Source organism: Marmota flaviventris, chromosome 4, assembly GCF_047511675.1.
Source record: "Marmota flaviventris isolate mMarFla1 chromosome 4, mMarFla1.hap1, whole genome shotgun sequence".
NCBI classification, from domain to species: domain Eukaryota; kingdom Metazoa; phylum Chordata; class Mammalia; order Rodentia; family Sciuridae; genus Marmota; species Marmota flaviventris.
Window position 1 is genome coordinate 155,141,333 of NC_092501.1, and position 20,966 is coordinate 155,162,298.

Sequence of the window (20,966 nt, forward strand, 5' to 3'; positions counted from 1 at the left end):
AGGCAGTCCTTTTAGGCCACCAACATACTGACATGGTCCAAGTCACCAGCTTCCCAGCAGGGCCTCAGAAACAAAGTTCACAGGAGGAAATGGGTATCTGCACAGAGAAACCTCTCCAGATTTTTTAAACACCAGAATAATTTGTAACAACTCTGAAGACTAACAGAAAAGCAGTTAAGCAAAATATGCAAACCAGAAGAAATCAAGATTTTAAATTATGATCATCTGTGTTTACGCAATCTGAAAAATAAAGTTTGCTGTGACTATACACATATAATACCTGTGTGTTTGTAAGTTCTGTATCATAAATACCATGGAATAAAGTCTCAGGAGCAATGTAATTTGCAAGTATGTGAGAAATGGAGTAAGTTCACACTTGTGCGTTGGAAGGTAATGCATTAAAAGATGGTAATGGTGGTGGTGGTGATGGTGGTAACCACCAGGCTACAATAGTGGGACCATGAATCACTTCTTGTTTTCGAAAAATTTTATAGTATTTTCTTGCTTCAGAATATAAAACAACGGGGCTGAGGCTGCCTCGCGGTCAAACACCATCAGAACCAACTCTAAGGCACAGGTCAGGAGATGGCCAAGGACACCTTTAAGAAGACTTGTCTCAAACATTCCTACCCACAGCTCCTCTCTGCAGGCACTGATAATGCCTGGAACTGGAAGGCATTATCAGTAGGAGTGTCAAGGTCCCCATGAAAGCAGGCATTAGCCACAACCTCTATACTTGAATTTCAATATCGAGTTGATGGTGCACAGAACAGTCTAAACATTAATTCAAAAAACTAAGACAGAAAGGCTCAGAAAATGCTTTAGGTGACAGTTTTCTTTCTGAGCGACTTGCCAAGGTAATGGGTTTGGGAGCCAAATTGCAAAGAAGCCTGAGCTTCAGCCACTGTGGCCGGCATCCAATCACGGAGGACTTTGGGGTAAAAAACAGACTGCCACAGCAAGCCTGCAGGGACAAGATGAGGACTCCCCAAAGCCAGGCCATCTGATGACCAAGGAGGAGGGTCCACTTGTCACTGAAGGCCACAGGTGGCTACTAAGCACCCAACTGTAAGTGTGGATTCAAGCCCAAGCGTAAACACACCGGATTTCAAAGACTCAGTACAAAAAAGAAAGTAAAAATATCTTACACTGTAATTGTTTATATTGATTATATATTGAAATGATAATGTTTGAAGTGTAGCAGATTAAAAAATATTCCTAAATCTACGTGAAGCCCGTGTTACACTCCCACTGGATGCAGCTGGCAGATGGGTTTGCATCAACAATAAAAGAAAGGGGACGGGGAGAAGGGGGTTGTGAAGTGGAAAACATGGACCGACCCGTGTGCTCGGGACACAGCACAGTGCTGGACTGCTGGGGAAGTCCAGGCACACACACAGATCACGCCACACGTTCAGGCAATGGGGACCTCATATAAAATACCAGCTCAGAAGTGACACTACACAAGCAGAAAAAAAGTCCAAAGCAAGACACTAATGATATACCCAGTTTCTGGGTTTAGTTCTATTTGCTTTATGAGTTTCATTCTTTATTTGGGGGGAGGGAGGAACAATTGAACCCAGGGGTGCTTAACTACTGAGCCACACCCCCAGCCCTTTTTATGTTTTATTTAGAGGCAGGGTCTCACCATGTTGCTAAGTGCCTCACTGAGTTGCAGAGGCTGGCTTTGAACTCATGATCCTCCTGCCTCAGCCTCCCAAGCTGCTGGGATTACAGGCCTGCACCACTGCACCCAGCATAAGTTTCTTTTTAATAAGAAATACATGCCATTAGAAGGAAGTGAAGATACCAAGCTAGAAAAATCAAAAAGGCTTGTGTAGAGGCAAGCATGTGGGTGACTTTTGTATTCTCTTTTGCTTTATTTCTGTAACTTGTTTCATTGCTTTTAATGTGGCAGAAGTGGGGGCAGTAGGACAGAGATCATTTAAACAGATCAGTGACTCCTTCGACCGTCTCAGCCAAGGAAACCATTTTTACTTTCTATCCTCACTTGGCAGTCGCAGCAGTCATGTACTAAGGAGGCTGAGCTGGGAAGAATGAGGCTGAATGTCAGACTGCTTTTTTTTGGATGCCTTCAGACAAAAGGACTCTTCAAGGACAGTGGGCAGCCCCATCAGGTGTCACTTGCAAATGGCCAAAGTGACCCCACATGCCCTCATATCCTTCCTAAGTACTTTCCGTCAAGAGGCCATCTCAGAAGAGGCCTAGCAATGCTCCGGGTCGTCACGGAGGCTCAGCCATCTTCTGGACACCTGAAGACAAACATCAGGCCAACAACAGGCCTGGAACTGCAGGAGTGAGGAACGTGACCTGAGCAGCTGGGAGTCAGCCAGGGACCCAGCACCCACGCTCCTTCCCGGAGCAGCCGCCCACACACCTCTCCAGGCCAGGAGGGCCGCCTGGGGTGACTTTCACGTAGATATTCCCCCAGCAAAAGCAGGGAGGGTTCCTCAGTCTGAAACGTGTAGCCAAAGACACCAGGTAGGGACAGGCACAGCCACTGTCCACAAGGCATCAGGGCCTGGGTACTAGCCACTAAGGAAAAGGACCCACCCACACCTGTTCTCACAGAAGTCACTGTGCCCCACCTTCCGGCATCTGGACACCAAACTCTAAAGCCCCAAACCCACAGGCAGCCACAGGAGTCTGACTGAGGCCTGTACTCCTCTGGCCAATCCGGCTCAGGAGCAGGCTGCGTAGTTAAGAACAGACATTTAAAAATCATCCTTTAGCTGTCGCAAAGGAGACAAAGGCACAAAGTTCTGTGGCTCTTTCCGGTGGCTTGGGACTCACATGGTTCTCTCCTACGGATTCAGAATGAGCCTCCTCTGACTGGACTCTGCTGTAACCCTGTGGCTGGGGGACAATGGGGACAAACCCCCAAAACACAGTACCACAGTGGCACCGAGCTCCAGGAGGAAAGCCCAGCGCCAATGCCCTAGGGCCCTCCTCCACAGTCGGTCAGTTACCTCTGCAGCCGCTGCACCAGCTGGGCTACCATGGTGTCCGAGATCCCGGGGCAGGCCTCTTCTGCCAGGTAGATGGCCCCTCGCAGCTCCTCTATGGACCCCAGGTTCCCTCCACATGCTTGGCTCTTCTCCTTCAGCTGAAACACACGGAGAGCAGCGTGACACGTGCACACAAGCCAAGCAGCACTCCCTTCAAGGGCCACCATGCAGAGCCCTCCTCCACAGAAAGGGCAGCAGGCCGGGAGACGGCCAGCCGTGCACATTCTCCAAATTGGATTCCGATGGTGTCCTCTGTTTTGTTTTTCTATTACAACCTTAATCTTGTCCCAGAGAAGCAGTTTCACAGCCACCAGAAGTTACTCTGGCCTCAACACTGCGGCTGTGGTGTGGGTCGCAGGCTTGGATTCCAAGTTTGACGGGTAGATCTGAAACTCCAACGAGACCTGCCAGGTGTTGCCCACACCTGGACCCCAGTTACTTGGGAGGCTGAGCAGGAGGGTTACCAGTTTGAAGCCAGCCTCGGCAACTTAGTGAGACACTATCTAAATATTAAAAATTTTTTAAAAAATCGATGAAAAGGACTGGAAATGTAGCTCAGTTGTCAGTGTCCTCAGCTGGGTTCAATGCCCAAAAATCCCACCCCCTCAAAAAAAAAAAAAAAAACCACCCTTCAGCAGAAACCGTTTTGATCCAGATGCTGTCAAATGTTCTCCTTCAGGTAAATGCGTGGCAGCCCTAAATTCTGGGGATCCACAGTGCCCCTCCTCTGCTCCCGTGAGAAACGGCAACAGTGTCTTCAGGCACCCCCCTTGCCTAATGGCTAGTTCCAAGTCTCTTCCCAAAATGTGACCAAGTAACGAAACACGAGCATGAGACTACGAAGATCTAGCACAGTCTGGGACCAAAGGCTCCCAGGGGAGGCTCTAGGTGGCAATGCAGAGGTGACAGACACCAATGCAACCCCTGGAGACCCCTTCCGTCTTTATGAACACTTCATAAAACACTCAGCTCTGGCTCTCCAGGGTACGGTGAACATGTCACTGCCAGAACTGCAGCACCCAAAAAAGCAATGGCTTCTCCTCTCCCAACAGGGTCTATACAGGGACTGGGCAGGACCTTGGAAGGGCCCACAGCGTCAGGAACATTTCTGGTCACAGGCTACAGCACAGAGGAGCCCCCGGGAGGTGGCTTGTGTCTCTCTGGCACTCCCCACGACTTCACAGGACAGTAACTGTGAGTCCCAGGAGAGCGACTTACAGCCCACCATGCCGCTCCCTGCTCTGAAGCCACACCTCTGTCTCAAAGCAGGAACAAGGACAGGCAGTGGGGCAGCCCTGGGAATGGGCCCCCACCAGAGGGCTGTACCAGACGTGCGCCATCACCACTGAGTGAGCAACCTGGCACAGGCCGAGTGACAGTAACGGAGACACCAGCACCTCCATCTCCCTACCGTCCTCGTTCACACATGTGAACTTTAGCATTATCTAAAATAATGCACACTAAGCACTTTGAACTTTAGGTTATTAAATATCATAATAAAAAAACACATAAGAAAAGACTCCTGTGGATTAGCCCCCCCAAAAATCTAGGACACTGCTGCATTTAGGGCTAATCTGATGGGAGATACTGAATAATGATTGGCATGGTTCCTTCTTAAACTCGGTATAAAATAAAGTCCAGAGAAAATGAGAAAAACCTTTGTTTTTTCCTAGTCAGCCACTGATTCTATTAGGATGGCTGATGATGGCAGGTCACAAGGAGCAAGCGAGCAGAACCCCAAGTGCCCACACAGCCCACTCCGGAGCACAGCGGTGTCTGGCTGGAGTCAAAGGGCAAGCAGCAGGGGCTCCCACCTGCCCGGCCACACTGCTTTCCCTCGAACCCGGGGTGCTCAGGTGTTTCAGGTGGCCCTGATGCCCCAGGCACAGCCGTCCTCCCACATGGCCCAGACCTTGCCAGGGCCACAGCAGGGCCGTCAGAAGGCCACAAGGATGAAAGCTGGGAGGACGGGAGCTGGGATGGGCTCTGGCAGCACTGAGGGTGGACAGGCGCACTGGACTCTACAGCAGGCCGACTGTGGGCGGGGGGACGAGCTCGGGTGGCCACTTCCGTCCTCCAGACCGCCAGCCTCAAGTGTGAGGACCCCGATTCAGCTGCCACCCGAGAAACCTGGCTCACCACCCAGACTGTGGGAGTCAGCTAGCTCCGAGGCATCCAAGCCAAGGAGGGCCACATAGACGATGAGGACGGGACGCAGGAGGGTCAGGCTGAGACCCAGCTCACCCAGGGCACAGGCAGGGTCCCAGAGATGGGGGCAGCCCAGGGAGTCCGTCCTCTCAAATGTTAGAAGCCCACTTGCACTGCCGCACACTTGCTGGGGCAGAGACGGGGCAGAGACTGGGCAGCGCCAGCAGATGCTGTAGAAAGCTGCTGAACTGGACGGTGATAACAGGCCCGGGCTGGACCACCGCAGGCTGCCACACACCACCTCCCAGGGGAGGCGACAAGGAGCTCTGCCCAGGCGGAGCAGGAGCCGCTGGCACCAAGGAACCCAGTGCCTGCCTCGGGCGCCACACAGACGTGTCAAGCGTGCCCACACCAGCTATCTCAACGCCCCACCTCGTACGGACCACTTCCCCACAGGAGCAGCACCCTGCTCCCGGAAGCCAACCAGGTTCTTACCTCCGCAAACAGAGGAGAAATAATTGTCGATAAACACTGAGAGAAAGGCCTCTTTGGGATGTCTTTCATCTTGAGGAAGAAAAGAGAGATCATAAGGAACAGGGAACAGGCACCGGCAGCGATTCAGTACGCAGCAGACCGCCCACCAAAGCCCGTGCTGACTCTACACGCTGAGCGGATGCTCTCTGCCCCCGTCACTCTGGGTAAGACTGTCTTACCGTCTTCAACTAGGCTACAAAGTTTGCAGTCACAGGCAAAACCCATGACGCTAGGGACCCAGTATCTGAATCCACAAGGGAAGAAAGACTCCCTGGCGGCCACGCTGGATGGGCGGCCACGCTGGATGGCCCAGCACTCTATGGGGAGTGCTCTCTGCCGAAGCTCATAGAGGGGAGCCAGGTGGAGCTGCTGCAGCGACTGGCCTCTCTGGAGTTACCACCTCTACCTGGACAACACTTAACACCTGCCTGACTCATCCAAGCAGGCTGGGACCACAGGGACAGCCACTGGTCCACCTGCCTGACGAATCCTCCACTACACTTTTAAAAGACCTAAAAATATAGCTTTTCACAAGTTTAAATAGGCATAAAACCAATTAATCAATTAAACACAAAAAGATCACATTCAATTATATGGTCTTAAATAAAATTATGGTACATTATATGAGTCATCCCAGCATGTGGACACAGTCCCCTAAAGAGAACCATAAAGTTGTTCTGTACACGAAACCTGACCCCCTCACTCCAACTCCACAGCACGGCCCAGGGTCGGGAGGTCAGGAGTCCCAGTGTGGCCCAGAGCAGAGGGGAGACCAGAGCGCCACAGCACAGCCACATGCGGACTCTCAGGTCCCAATCTTTGCATGATCAGACACGACTTCAGCTCTTGATCTGCCAATTCTGAGGGCAAAGCCCCACCAAGGACTGCTTCAAGGACTCCGCCCACTCCCAGGGAAGGCCTTACAGAATGGCAGGCGCCTGCTGGTGGACAACAGGTGCTAGCACTCGAGAATGAGCAACTGTACCTTGTTTCTCTCCAAATCCGACAGCTGAAGAGCTCCGTTCTCAAGATTCTTGGGATCCTTCTCTCGGATTGTGAAGATCCAGTCCCCAGAGTCACTACCTCCAGATGCCTGGCCATCTGTTTCCCTTGACACAAAGACCCCGCGGAGTCGGTCAGCGTGGACACCCTGGCTTCAGGCCCTCGGCCACCCACAGCCCATGCTCCACCGCAGCTGCCACCCTCTCCCACCATCTACACTCCACGCCCCCACACCACCCCCTTACCCCCTGGGATCCTCCAGTCACACAGCCTGCTACATCACTGAACAGAAGGCGGCTCCTGAACTTCTCGCCATCCTTCTTCCTTAGCCTCCCACAGCAAAAGAGGTGGCTCCCAACTTGGAGGAGGAAACGTCCCGTCCCCTGCAAGTCCCCCTCTAGGCCTGCCTTCTCTCCTGTGTGCCTCCCTCCCGCCAACCCAGAAGCACTCTCTCTTCCTCCCCTCCAAGCAGCTTCCCCTGATCACGCCCTCGGGTGGATGGCCACATCTGGTCTCAGCCACAGATCACGGATGTGCATCTGTACTCACTGCTTCCACCTGTCACCTTCCACCCCATCCCCACATGCTACCTCCAAGGTCCCCAGCCTCCAAGCACCGCTTGGTAAGGGGGTCTATGCAGTCCTGGCCTGTTGGAACCTCAACAGCAATGGTCCCAATGATCTTGCCAATCAGCCCCAGGTGCTGGCTCTGCTGTGCCTGGTCTCCTCCCACCCACGGGGTCCTTCTCACTCGATGTTCATCTTCATCCCCACGCTGGCTTCCTAGGGCCTGGTCCCCCGCCTCCAGAACTTGAGCTCTTCTCATATGGCAAATGCACACCCGAGTGACACCACCGGTTCTCAGGGTTCGGATGACCTTTCATACAGCAGCGACCCTTAAGTCTGCGTGGTCTGCCTAGCTCTCTTTCCCTGAGGGCCACACCTCAGTGTCACTTCAAGATGCACATCTCCTGGCCACCTGGGAACATCACACGCCATGCTGCCAAATCCTGGCACATCTGCCCCCTTTACCCAAGTCCATCACCACATCCTGGCTCTCCAAACCCTCTCCTCTCTCTCTCTCCCCACTGTTCACCTCCATTGCTACTGCCCTAGTCGCCGGCAGCAACACCTCAACAGCCTCCAAGATCAATGGACTTGGCCTTGGCTATGAACCAGAATCACCAGGGGTATTGAGAACCCTTGTCCCACTGGCCCGGCATGGGGAGGGTGCTGTCTTCTGGCCAGGGGGTGCAGGTCAGCTCCAGGCTCGGCTTACAGGCCCAGTTCTACCTAGCCACTTCCTTCCCTGAGGTCAGGGCAGCCAAGCCAACTTCCCCCGCGTCCCAGCTGGAAACTCCAGGTCACGTCTCCAGCCAATGGAACCCTGGGTGCCAAGCCGGACACAGGTTCTCGGTCAGGCACTGCCCACACAGAGCTTTGCAAGGCTGAGCTTCTCTTAGAACACAGCAAGCGGGCACTAAAACAGGCCTTCACAGCCTTTCAAGATGTATTTAAGGCAATGTCCTCTGGTCAGAACTTTAAGAACAGGAAAGGAGGCTAGGTCACGTTCCCTGCACCCAGAGCCCTCACACGGATGCTACTCGGAGACTCCATGCGGACAGGAGGCTAAAAGACCAGGCTAAGAGACTCCCTGCCGGGTCCGCGTGGTGCCCACCACAAAAACCACCCGCGGGTTACCTAAGAAACGCCCAGAACCGCCCCCCAGGAGCCCGCGGCCCATCTGCGGCACAGCTCGGGCGGCAACCTACGCGTCCGAGTCCTCAGAGCTGGAGTCGTCCTGGCTCTGCTCGGCCTTCCACCGCTTGTACCTGTCGATGAGCTCCGTCAGGTAGGACGTCTTCTTTGCATTGCGCATTATGAATTTGTGCTTCAGCAGCTCCTTAGCCGTGGGTCTCTGGAAAGACACCCGAAACAGCATGAGGTCCCGTGCACTTTCAGTCTCTGTATCCAATCCCAGAGGAAGGGCTCACGCCTGGAAATGTCAGGCGACCACGCTGACACGGCGAGACTGGGTTTCAAAGTTTTCCCCTTAGGTTTATTCAAAGATGGGTCACTCTGTACCCATGGCTGGGACTCGCAGGCACAGTGTGGACAATGGTGTCCTCGACGTCCAATGAAAGCAAGAGAACTTCCCCCAAATAATCTGAACCACCCGAGAGCGCATCTCCTCTCCCACTTTCACTCAGCACTCGAAGGCAGACACTGACGGAAAAACATGTTCTGTGTTACTATTAACATTCTGCACTGTGTGGTGAAAACCCCAAAATATCATAAAATAAAAACACTAAAAGAAACTGGAAGGGAGCCAGGAGAGAACCTGTCCTGCATTTCTGAAAGGCGCCTGGCACTGTCATCCACCCCCCGGATTTAGAAAGATGGTGTTCCCGGCTCCTTGCGACTGAGCTAAGGGCTTCGTCCACGCCCCAGACTCATGGCACACCACGATCCGACCAAGGGCTCCACCCTGCAGGACGGCACACCTAGTTACTGAAAAGAGCAAAATTCCCAAGAAGCCCAGTGTGCCCGACCTGGACCTGACACCAGGAACACAAAACATCAGCAACTCGGGCTGTTTCCACTCCCTCCAAATTACTAAGGCCTTGTCAACAAGAGCCAGTGCTCTTTCAAACTTGAAGGTGAGAAACCCGGATGGCCTCAGGTACCCCAGCCCCAGTGGAGAACTCCAGACATAATAGTCTCAGCTCATAGTCACAGCTTCAGGTCCTTCTCCTCCAAAGGATGGGGGAGAGCCAAGGGGTGTGTGCTAACTAGAGGAGTGTTTAATGGAAGATATGCACACACGGACACGCCTTCCCCATGTGAGAGTGCTGTGTTGGGCCTAGAACCACCACGATACAAAACCCAACACCACTGTATACAGAACAACACGAACCAGCGTCACCTAGAGTGCTTAGGAAATGCTGTCCCCTGTGTAATTCCTTCTCCAGAACTGGCACCAATGAAGAAACCACGATGCTCTTGTAAAATCAGTCTTCACTAATAAGAGTTCAGTGGCGATGGGGAGGCGGGATCCAGCTTAGCCTTCAGCTAACTCCATTGGAAAACTCAAAACAAGGACATGATACTTCGAGCAACACAAAAATACACCACTTTCAAAGAACTGCCCTAATTCTGAGAGAAAAATGAGGTAAAACTAGGTAGTCGTTTCTGCTATGGGCTGTTATTATTGATTAAATGTAAAAAGAGAAGGAAGGAGGAGGAGAAAGAGGTGCGTGGCTCCTCTTCACCTTATCTTTTGCTTCCCAGCACTAACAACTCAAGAGAGAACACACTGACTCTGAAGACCTATTACCATTACTTTTCAGGCTACCCTCTGCCATTACTAAAGGCAGTTTTATAGTTGACAGCCGGATCCTCCTCTCTAAATATTAAAAACTTGGGATTCCACCTATCGTATGAAGGAGAAATATTCCTCAGGCTCAAGGAGGGAGGCATGAGATGCTAGAATGTGAAAGAAAATAGTTTTTAATCCTTAAAAGATAAAATGGCTGTAAGAGCATATTTGCAATTCAAATAAATCAATCACACTCATTTAGAAAAAGAAAAATGAAAAGAGAGAGAGAGAGAAAGAGAGAGAAATGCATGAGATCCTGCAGACAGCTGATAAGGGCTGAGAAGGCCAGGGACGGGGGGGGGGGGGGGGGGGGGGGACCTGCCAGCGGGCCCGGCAGGGCCACGCACAGCTGCACCGAGGGATGCAGACTTACAAAGCTCGGCTCCTTGTTCAGACAGGCCTCCACGAACTCCTTGAGGGGTTTGCTGTAGTTCCCTTCCAGCGTCGGGGGGTTGTTCTTTGGAATCAGGAATAAAACCTTCATGGGATGCAGCTCAGAATGAGGGGGCTCCCCTTTCGCCAGTTCTATAGCTGTTATACCCAGTGACCAGATGTCCGCCTGCAACAGCAAGAGCATCTTTAGAGACACAGAGCAGGAAGACATTCAAATAAACACACTTAGAAGAAGCAGCCTATCGAGTTTTTGATAAAAATGTATTTTCATAAGCCCTTGATGTAACTTCAACATAGGCAACAAGTGGAAAATTTGCTCCACTGAACATCCTCCACGCCACACTGAAGACGGCGGTGTGACCACTGGCAGGGCAGGTACTCTTGTTATAGGAGGGGCTCAGGCAGAGTGCCAGAGTCAGGGGCACGGGTGCCAGATGAGTGGGGAGGAGCAGGGGCAGGAAGATATGCAGCCAGCCGCCCCTCCAGGTCAAATGGCAGCTCTACAAAGTCCTGTGGTGTTAGACCCAAGAGCTACTATCTGAGCCTTGCTTCCTTCCTCATCTGTGAGAGGGGACGGGGAAGTGTATGCAATGTGCAAGGTTCCCACCACTGTCTAGCACTTGAAAAAAATGTTTATAAATGTTCAAACACGCATAGAGGTGAAAAACACTGATACACAGCACCCCTACGCACCTATCACATGAATCATTTTGCCATACAGGTTTCTGTCTGGTGCCATGGCGTATTTTGAAGTCAATCAGCCATCCTAACAATCCCCAATCCACAGTACTCCAATGTGTCAACATTTAACTACAAACTGGCTTAAAATCAACAATACAGACAGTCCCTGACTTGCAATGATTTGCTTACAAAGGTTCAACATTATAATGGTGCAGAAGTGATTCACATTCGGGAAAAAACCATACTTTGATTCTGGCTCTTTTCCTGGTTAGTGGCATGTCATGCAATTGTCTCTCATGAACAGCAGTGCGAGTCACGGCGTCCGGTCACTCCCACGATGCAGGGGAGAACCACCAGCACTCCAGAGCGTCCGGGGGACTGTGTGTGTCCATGCATTTGCTACTCACTGTATTTTGTATTTAAAATTTTACCCTGAAAGGATCAATCTAGAAGAATTGGTGTTACAGTAATGTCTCCATTTTCCTTCACTCTACAACTCAGAATCCTTGGTTTACTTTGCATGTGTACTTTTTTTTATACATTGGTAGAAAAGTGATTTACTTGAGTCCCTCAGCTGCAGGAGGGGAACTGGGGACACAGTGCCCACGGGCAGGGAGGCCCCCAAGCCCGTGCTATGGCTGGAGGGCCTAAGGAAGTGAGCTGCACAAGAGGAGGAGACGAGCTAGGGGCACAGGTGGCCACTCTCCTGTGGCAGGGGTTCTCCACACACAGCTCCGCCTGAAATCTCAGTGTGTGTCTGCCCCTGCCCCTGGCGCCCCTCAGGTCTCCTTAGAACTGCTGCCACCAGCAAACTGGCCACCTCAGGCAACACAGATCCAGGGCTCTGCCCACATGGCCTCTGCCGATGCATCTCCAAGCATCTCACAATCCAGTAACTGGAAAGCGGATGATGGTCTCTGCGTCAGGCTGTCAGAGGGTGTCTGCGCCGATTTCCCTCATAGGACTGAGGACTTGCTTTTGTGTGGCGCTGGATGATAAGCAGACAGCAAGCCCGCAAGAGGCCGCCCCTGCTCCCCAGTGCCAATGTGCACCAACTGAAGCTAACTGGGGGGAAACCCTTCCGCCCTATCCACACCCAGCCCAGGCACCATTCATCCTGGCCTCCCCAGGAGGGTGGCCAGGACAGCACCACAAGACAAAATGTGGGCCATCCTCCCAGGAAGAAGCCAAGGGCCACCCAGCTCCTCGGTGTTCCTCTTTGGATCCTCCTACACCCATGCAGGCACCAGGGTGTGGTCCTGTGGTCCTGAGCTCCTCACGCCCTTTGTCCCCACCCACCTTCTACTCCTGGCTGGGTTCAAAGCTGCCCCATACCCAGGACTTCTGCAGGGTCCTTTGGCAGGTCCTCCAAATACCCAACACCCTACTAACAAACCTGGAAAGCTGGACCAGCATCAAGAAATGCTGAAGACACTGGCAAACCAATCAAAAGCCATGAAAATATCCAAAGTTATTAAAACCAACTAATCTGACTTCTGTGAATCTAATCTAGATAAATGTAAGATCTGGAAGATGTATATGCCACCCAAACATTCAAGAGCAGCATTATTTACATTCGACCTTAGAAGAATGATTAAGTTGCTATGGCCCATTAACTTACTGAAGTATCTCATGATATTCCAACAACACGGCATATACAGAGAACCTTAACAAATATGACTGCATCTATCTATTACTACATTCAAGAAACGGCATCTGATTTAGAATGTGTTAAAATAAAATAAAGTCACGCAGGAAAGGGCACTCACCTTCCAAAGCAGAAAAAAATGAGGCGTAACGAGGAATCCATTTTTCTGACATTTGGGAAATATATGAAATTAGATACTAAGACACCACTGGTAGAGCAAACAGTGGTTTTTAATACAAGCCCAAGTCAAAAGCTACAAGGGTCGATGCTCTGAAATATAGATACTAGCTGTGAACCGATCACTTCCTACACAGACCCTTCTAGGTAGCATGTTCCTGAATGACCACTCAGAATCACCTGTCCCTGAGGGTTGACGACTTTCTCCACATAGCAGGGAGTGGGGAATGACACAGAACAACATCCAGGTCCTCACAACACCACACAATGTGCAATAAACAACCTGGCTACAAATCTGAAGATACTTAACAATTTAAGTGATATTTTAAAATTATGCATAAAAAATAATTCTCAAAGGAACCCTAATCACCTCTCCATAATCAAGAAGAAAAACCATGTGTAACTCCAAGTCACAGTTATAACTAAACTAAGCAAAAGAAAATGGATTTAACACAGCTACTTATATACTCAGATGCAACATTCAGGAACATGTTTATACTTGGGATCTAGGTGTGAAAATATTTACGAGCACTCAATAGCAACGTGTGCTTGACCTAAAGGTCTCAACAGTATACACACCAGAATGAAACCAGATGCCACCTGTCTCCTAGCCCGCAGGCTTCCCCACCTGCAGGGCTCCTTGCTCCCACCCAGGACCGTGGGTGATTCCTGGCCCTGGGAGAGGGACCAGGGTGTAAGGCTCATTGTGGGAGTGTCGGTAGGGAAGAGGCAGGCTGCCTGCCTGTTCCCACCCAGTCCCCGCTGGACAACCCACTGTCTGCACTCAGCTTGAATAACATTATTTCTTCCATCATCGCATCACCTGTTTCCATTTTTCACCACAATGAGATTACAAACGGTTATTTCAGAGATGCCTGGATGGTGGAATAACTTGGCCTGGGTGGCAGATCTACAGATATTTTTCCTTTCTTTCCATTTCATTTTTCAGAATTTTCCAGGTCATCACAAAAGAAAACACACACGTGCTGCTTCTGAGACCAAAACCGGGAAAAGCTATTTACAGGGGACTGCTGACCCCAGTCTCGGTGTCTCCAGGATGCTGTTGCAGTCCCCGCAGGCCAGGGTCTCTGCCCAGCCCCTCTACCCTCTTCAAGGCATCCACAGCCCAAGCACAAGGGCTCTCCTTCCCAGAGTGCCATCCCCTTGCCTCAGAGGGAAGGAGTGCTCGTGTGAGGCCATCCTCCGCTCCCCAACTTCTCTCCTGGGCTGCTGCTTACCTGGAGGAGCTGGGCACCCCCACCACTGAAGTACCCAGCCCTGGACAACCACAGCGCAGCAGCTGACTGACCCAACAGAGGATGCAGAGAAGGGCTGTGAACAGGGAGGGGCAGCATCCTCACCAAGTTCAACTACTTGCTAACAGACCATCCCAACAATCTTAAAAAGATAAAAAGATTAAATTTCCTTTGCCTTAGACCAACGCTCCTTTGTGGGAAACAAGTTCTCTCGCTCAGCACTGTCTCCAAGATATGGGGACAGCTGGAAACCAGCAAAGCTTACCTAATCCCTTTTAAAAATATTAGTAATAATGAAGGTTATTAAGGCCAATGAGCAGTCAGGACTGTGCAAAGATTAGGAACTGAGACTGGCGGGAGGCTGAAGCAAGAGGATCTCAAGTTCAAAGCCAGCCTCAGCAACAGTGAGTGCTAAGCAACTCAGTGAGACCCTGTCTCTAAATAAAATACAAAATAGGGCTGGGGATGTGGCTCAGAGGTCGAGTTCCCCTGAGTTCAATCCCTGGTAACCAAAAAAAAAAAAAAGACTGGCATAAGAGAAGCTGTGTGTGTAGACACTTTTGAGAGCAACCCAACAGCCCAAATGACAAGGGTCACAGACCCTGCAGGAGGTTATTGTGTAAATGAGATTCTAGGTCTAGACGTCTTCAGGAAGCCAAGGTGCACATCCTTCCAGTTCAGCAAGGGGAAGATGCCGTGAGGAGGTGCGTGCCTTCCTCTCCAGCCCTCCCGGCCTCTGACATCAGCATGTGCACCTAAGAGGAAGCTGCGGGCTGCATGTACTTGCAACCACCAGAACAGAAGCCTGGGATTTCTATGAGAAAGACTCTCTGCGCCTGTGATGCTGATCCAGCCCAGAGATGCTTCCAGGTACCCACAAGGATGCATGGAAGAGGCACTGGAAAGGGGGAGGAAGTAAGCATCAGGAGGCCTCAGCTGTAGCCGCGTACCTCAGGAGCCCTGCTACCTGGCAGGTCCACCAGGCCCCAGGCCCAGCAGGACAGCCACAGAGCCACAAGGCAAGCTTGAAGCAGCCTGTGCAGGACAAGAGCTGTTGGCACAGAGGCACCCGAGGCTGGGGGAAGGGTCCCCCAACGCCCATCCCTGATAATCTGAACACTAAGACACTGACATCACCCTAATCTGCACTTGGACACCTGAGCCCACAAACCTGAAAGTCCAAAAGTTTTAAGAGTTGACTGGAGCTGGGCACGGTGGCACACGCCTGTAATCTTAGTGACTTGGGAGGTTGCTGAGGCAGAAGGATCACAAGTTCGAGGGCAGTCTGGGCAATTCAGGGAGACTATGTCTCAAAATAAAAAGGGCTGGAGGTGTGGCTCAATGGTGGAGCACTTGCCTGGCACGTGTGGAGCCCTGGGTTTAATCCCCAGTACCACAAAATGAAAGGGAAGGAGGCAAAGGGTGGGAAGAACAAGGAGAGACCAGGAGAAGATAACCTGGCCGGTAAGAGGAGCTGGGAGAGGCGGTGGCACTTTGTGCTGATGAGGAGACTACAGTAACTGAGAGCCAAATACGTAGGAAGAATCCGTAGCACCACTGCAAAGATGCTCTCTCCCTATCCTGCCTGGGATGTCTGGGGCCTCTCTCCACTCCTTTCTCTACAGGCCCTGTGAAGACTGGACAGAGCTCTGAGCAGGCCCTGTCCCTCAGCCACTCCGCATGGCTTCAGCCCCCGCCAGTGCAGAGTCCCTTCCTCTCTGCACACAAGCCCACCCTCCACTGCTCGCTACCTGGATGCTACCTCACCCCATGGTCCTCCGTTACTGCACACCCTCCTTGTGTCCCCACCAAACCATACGCTAAGCTAAAAACCACAGTGACCGTGGCTGGATGAACAGACAACAAAGGTGCTCAAGGGTGCCCAGGAGACAGGAGAAAACTGGTTCAGCAGAGGTCAGAGACGCAGAGTTACGGTGGGGAATGCTGCAAGGCTGCAGGCCTGAGGGGAGAGACCTGGCACCCCACAAGGACAAATCCTTGGCTCTCACCTTCGAGTCGTAAGCTGACTGTTTAATGACCTCGGGCGCCATCCAGAAGGGGGTGCCCACGAAGGTGTTCCGCTTTATCTGGGTATCTGTCAGCTGGCCCGCCACTCCAAAGTCGGCCAGCTTCACCTCTCCATGCTCCGACAGCAGAACATTGGCGGCTGCAAGAGAAAACCAAGGCAGGCGTCTGACACGCAACGCTCCGCTTATGGTCACCTGGTGGCACGCGATCTCTCCCCAGCCAGCTTGCGTGCCTACAGGTAGGCCCAGGGGGCTATGCATCTCTCCAGACCCCCGGACCAACCCCGTCCAGGCAGGCTGAAGGCTCAGAGCAGGCTCCCCAGAGCAGAGAAGTGCAGCTGAGCCCACCACCTCAGGCGTTTCCAAGCACCAAGAAGGAGATGGCCCTTACCTTTGATGTCTCTGTGGATTTTCTTCTCTGAATGAAGATAATCAAGTCCTTTCAGAATTTCTCTTAATATGGTGGCAATCTGAGTTTCATCTAAAGGGCCAGGTTCTAACTAAGAAAAAAGGAGTATCACAGTTGCTTAATCTGAGATAAGAGAGAATGCCCATGTTAAATGGACAAGGATAATTAAAATTGAAAAACATATTCACTTAAAGCAGATATTTTGCCTACACAATTAAAATCTATTAAAGGATCCTTTAAAAGAGCATAGAACTAGAAAATATGACTTTACTGAATGAAGTAGGGGCCGATGAGAAAGGCCGGGTCACCAAGTTGGCCTGTGACTTAGGGTTGTTCCTCGGGCCCACAGTGGTGGGGGGTCAAGGGCAGGGTCCCACAGACTGGGAACAAAAGCCCAGGAACTTACATGGCACCAGGATCTGCTCTAATGAACTTGGTTATTTTTCCTAAAAGGCCCATCCTTTGCAACCAAAAGCAACCGGCAGAAAAAACGAGGCCTGGGAGCCCACCCCTCCCCTAAGACCACCCCTGCACCAGAACGCCCTAGATATGAGCTGGGGGGCCCAGCTTTGGGGATATAGCTCAAAGAGCTCAATTCTTCAAGATCTGGCATAAATGCATGTTATCAAATAAAAAATTACTACTGCCTCTGCAAACTTTTATTCCTACTCAAAAAGTGTTCACTCCTTAATATCCATTCTTGTAGAAAGACATAAAGAAGCAACGTCACGTGTACATGTCCCCATTTATAAGGAAGTCAGGTCAAAGAGCTCATGTCAGGTAGCGTGTCCACCATCACTTGCAAAGCAGGGACTCAGTTACAGCTCCCAATTACTTAAATGCCACCACCCAAACAACCTGACGCTCCCTAATGGCCTAACAGGAGTGGTTGGAGGGGCAGAGGTCTAGAGAGCTGGACCCAATTCCCCGTCACAAGGCTCCGTCGAGCTTTCCAACTTGACCCAAGCTTGCGCACCTCACCACCCGGCAAACAGCCCCTGGTGATCACCAAGTTTCATTACTACAAACGTGCTTTACGCCAAAGGGAATGAAAGCCACAATGCTCCTGGCGAGTCCCAGGCCTTCAGTGGATGTCCTATGTGACCCCACGAAGGGTTTGTGGGCCAGTGTGGGTGCAACCGAGACCACCCCCAGTCACTGCACTGCAGCCCCTTCCGCCTGGCACGGCCTTCTGGTTATCTCCCAGGCCCTGGGGCCTACGCTACGTCCCCAGGTCGGGGGTTCTCAGGGCTGCGCCACACACACACACACACACACACACACACACACAGAGGCCCTGCAGTCTGGCCTGTCTGGCAGCCAGACACGGCCGGGTCAATCTGCTCCTGGCTTTCTGCCATTCAGAACACAGGTGAAGAGGAGGGCTAGTGGCTTCCAGTTAGTCTTCATTTTATTTCTGCTTAGAGAAGGTAGAACTGCTTGTGTCCACTAGCCTGCCAGGAACTGCCACCAACTCAGACTGTCGGCACAGAACCTGATTTTCTCCAAAGTTATTTGACCAAAAGTTGCATTTTCAAGAAATTAACAAAGACCTTGAGGTGGAACCCCTGCCTCATGGCCAGTCTTTCCTCCCTACTACTTAGTGTTTGCAGAATTTATGAATTTTTATTTTCCAGATGAGGAAAACATAAGAAGTCTCTCATCAGCTGAGGGAAGAAAGGAGAAGAGAGATGCTGTATTTTGCTCCTTTCTCAACAGCAGGACACGGAGGGGAACCCAAGCAAGACATCAGGGTCCAGGTCTACTTCCTCCTCCAAGACTTCGCCCATGCCCTCCTCCCATCAGTCTCTGGCCAGAAGGGGCAGAACAGCCCAGTGCCGGTACCACGGGAGGTCAGCCAAGAGCCAAGGACACGAGAGGGAGAGGGAGCAGCTGGCCATGAGCCCGACCCAGGCCCGCCTCCCCCTCTTCACCCTGACTCCACCCTTCACGGGGCAGAGGGAGAGGGCACCAAATGCGTTCTATTAATTCAGCGGTAAAATCCTTCTTGGCCTCCACATGGTCTATTTTAGGTGTCAACGTGGCTGGGCTGAGGGATGCAGAGACAGGTGAAGCATGACCCCTGCAGTGTCTATGGGGCACTTCCAGAGGATCAGCAGGCCCTGGAATGGGCCTAGGGGCAGCCCACCCTCATCCAGTCCTGGGTGGGGATGATCCAACTGGCTGAGGCCCCAAGAAACGAAAAGGCAGAGGGCAGGCGAAGTCCCCTTTCTTCTCCTGCCCTTGGACTCCAGAGTTCCAGGTGCTCGGCCTGTGGACTTAGACTGGGCCACACCAACCCCCTGGTCCCCAGCAGGCAGGCGGCCTGCGGTGGACTACTCAGCTCAGCAGCCACGCGGCATGGCCCTGGCAAGCCCCTCACATCCACCTCCCGCTGCCTCGGACCCGGAGACTGGCACACTGTCAAATTCTCCCTGAAGTCACTCAGGGCTCTCCACAGCCCAGAGTTCCCGTGAGTGGTCGGACCAGGCTGAGCCGAGTTCTCCGAGTCTCGCACCAGCACTCTCCACTGCCGTACAGTCTTCGCAAGACACATCAGCACTCTATCAGTAAGAGCACTGTGAGCTTTTCAAGTAAGAAGTAATAACAAAGACTGCCAGGGAAGAAACTGGGCTCCATCCCATCTTTAGGTGACTCCTAATTCCCCTCCCTCCACATGTCCTCCCCTCTTCCTCCTCCATGAGGACCATCAGCCCGGCACACAGGCACCCAACTCAAAGCACACTCCCAGGCCGTGCAGCAATGTGTGGCTTGTGACTCAGTTCTCAACACAGAACAGATGTGACATGTGCCCCCACCCCCACCCCAAACACTGGCAGCTGGAGAGGACAGAGGCCACAGCGACCCCTGCGGGGAGAGACGGCCATCTGTCCCTTGTGGGAGACCCTCTTCTGCAGCCACGGTGGCAGCAGCTTGGCCTAAACGTTACTGAACATGCCATCTCATTCTTTCAAAATCATGTTGTATGTTCATTTTTAAGTTTGTCAAAAATCTCTGCCTGATTAAGTGAGCAATTTATGTAGCAAAATTCCTTTTTAATTAGATTCCCAGGCTGTCCTTTGGATTTCTGGCAATACTGGCTGATCTTTTAATCAGCTGAAACCTTTCCATCCGGGCCTCCTGATCCTCACGCAACCCCCGCCCTCCCTCTGCCTGCTCTGCCTTGAACAACCTTGCACACACCTGGCTGCTCCCCTCAGACCACGTGCCACAAGAGCCACGTGTGCTGCTCTGTTCCCTGCAGGGATTCAAGTGGCTAGCTCGGCACAGGCACACAGTGGACACACAACAATATTTCCTGAACAAAAAAAATTGTTCGTCCACAGAGCTACAAAAATGCACACCCTGTGCAGCTGGAACGCCTTGAACTGAACTGTGTAGTACATAAGACACTCTCCTAAGTCGCAACACCTGGGGGCAGCTGGGACTTCTGAGGTCGTCACAAAAGTCACTTCAAAGTCATATTTCAAAGAATACAATGCTTCTTCAGAGTGATCCTGGGGACTCTTACAAACATTTAATTTCAATTATTATTTATCTCTTAAATAAAAAAAATCAACACACTGAGCACATTCAAAATAAAATATGATAATTTTATATTCTTAGCTCTTAATTACTGAGCTATGCTGTCTTCTTTATTCTTCACACTGCTTCCTGGGTTTTGTTTTTTGTTTTTTAAGTCAAAAAAGATACAGAGGGCTGGGAAGGTCAGTGGCAGAACACTTGCCCAGCATGCACAGAGCCCTGGGTTCAATCCCAGCAGGCCAAAAAATACAAAGCACCACCAGGAAGAAGAGAACTCTGAGGGACACACCCCTGCATCAGCACTGATAACCTTCTGCCAGTTAAGAAGACACCTGTGCTCTGACAACAGAACTGGGCACCCATCTGCAGAATGACACCTGGGCACTTTACAGAAGCAGATCTAGGTTGATCTCAACTAGCCTTTTCCAGCTGTGTCTGACCCGTGGGGCCCAAGATGTGCTGGTACACCAGGATCGGGAGATCATGGTTTGCCGGCTGGTTTGGAGGCCTGCCCATCTGTACCTGGGGCAAAGTTGCATCACTTTCTGGAGGCCACGAGAGCCTGCAGAATGGAGAGGGAGGATCACTTTTTCAGTTCTCAGCCCTGACACTTGTTATGAGCACCTTGCAGGGGCCATGAGAAGGAGGAGGGATGTCACACCATTCATCTGCACACCTGCTCCAAAGACACCCACGCTCCCCACAAGGGAAGATCCCCGTCATTCTCTGACCCAAATC

The 20,966-nt window shown here is 51.6% G+C and overlaps 1 protein-coding gene across 2 annotated transcripts in view; it reads right to left on the reverse strand.

Moving 5' to 3' along the window:
* The window catches only part of Stk24 (serine/threonine kinase 24), a 100,748-nt gene that overhangs the window by 1,308 nt on the left and 78,474 nt on the right, over positions 1 to 20,966 (reverse strand). The window contains exons 4-10 of one of the 2 annotated variants that reach the window (XM_027938780.2): positions 16,665 to 16,773; positions 16,256 to 16,413; positions 10,465 to 10,650; positions 8,485 to 8,630; positions 6,697 to 6,820; positions 5,673 to 5,741; positions 2,991 to 3,127 (exon numbers count right to left, since the gene is read on the reverse strand). In XM_027938780.2, the coding sequence (XP_027794581.1) occupies positions 2,991 to 3,127; positions 5,673 to 5,741; positions 6,697 to 6,820; positions 8,485 to 8,630; positions 10,465 to 10,650; positions 16,256 to 16,413; positions 16,665 to 16,773 (929 nt within the window). The remainder of the gene's footprint in view (positions 1 to 2,990; positions 3,128 to 5,672; positions 5,742 to 6,696; positions 6,821 to 8,484; positions 8,631 to 10,464; positions 10,651 to 16,255; positions 16,414 to 16,664; positions 16,774 to 20,966) is intronic. The other variant, XM_027938779.2, reaches the window with a different exon arrangement.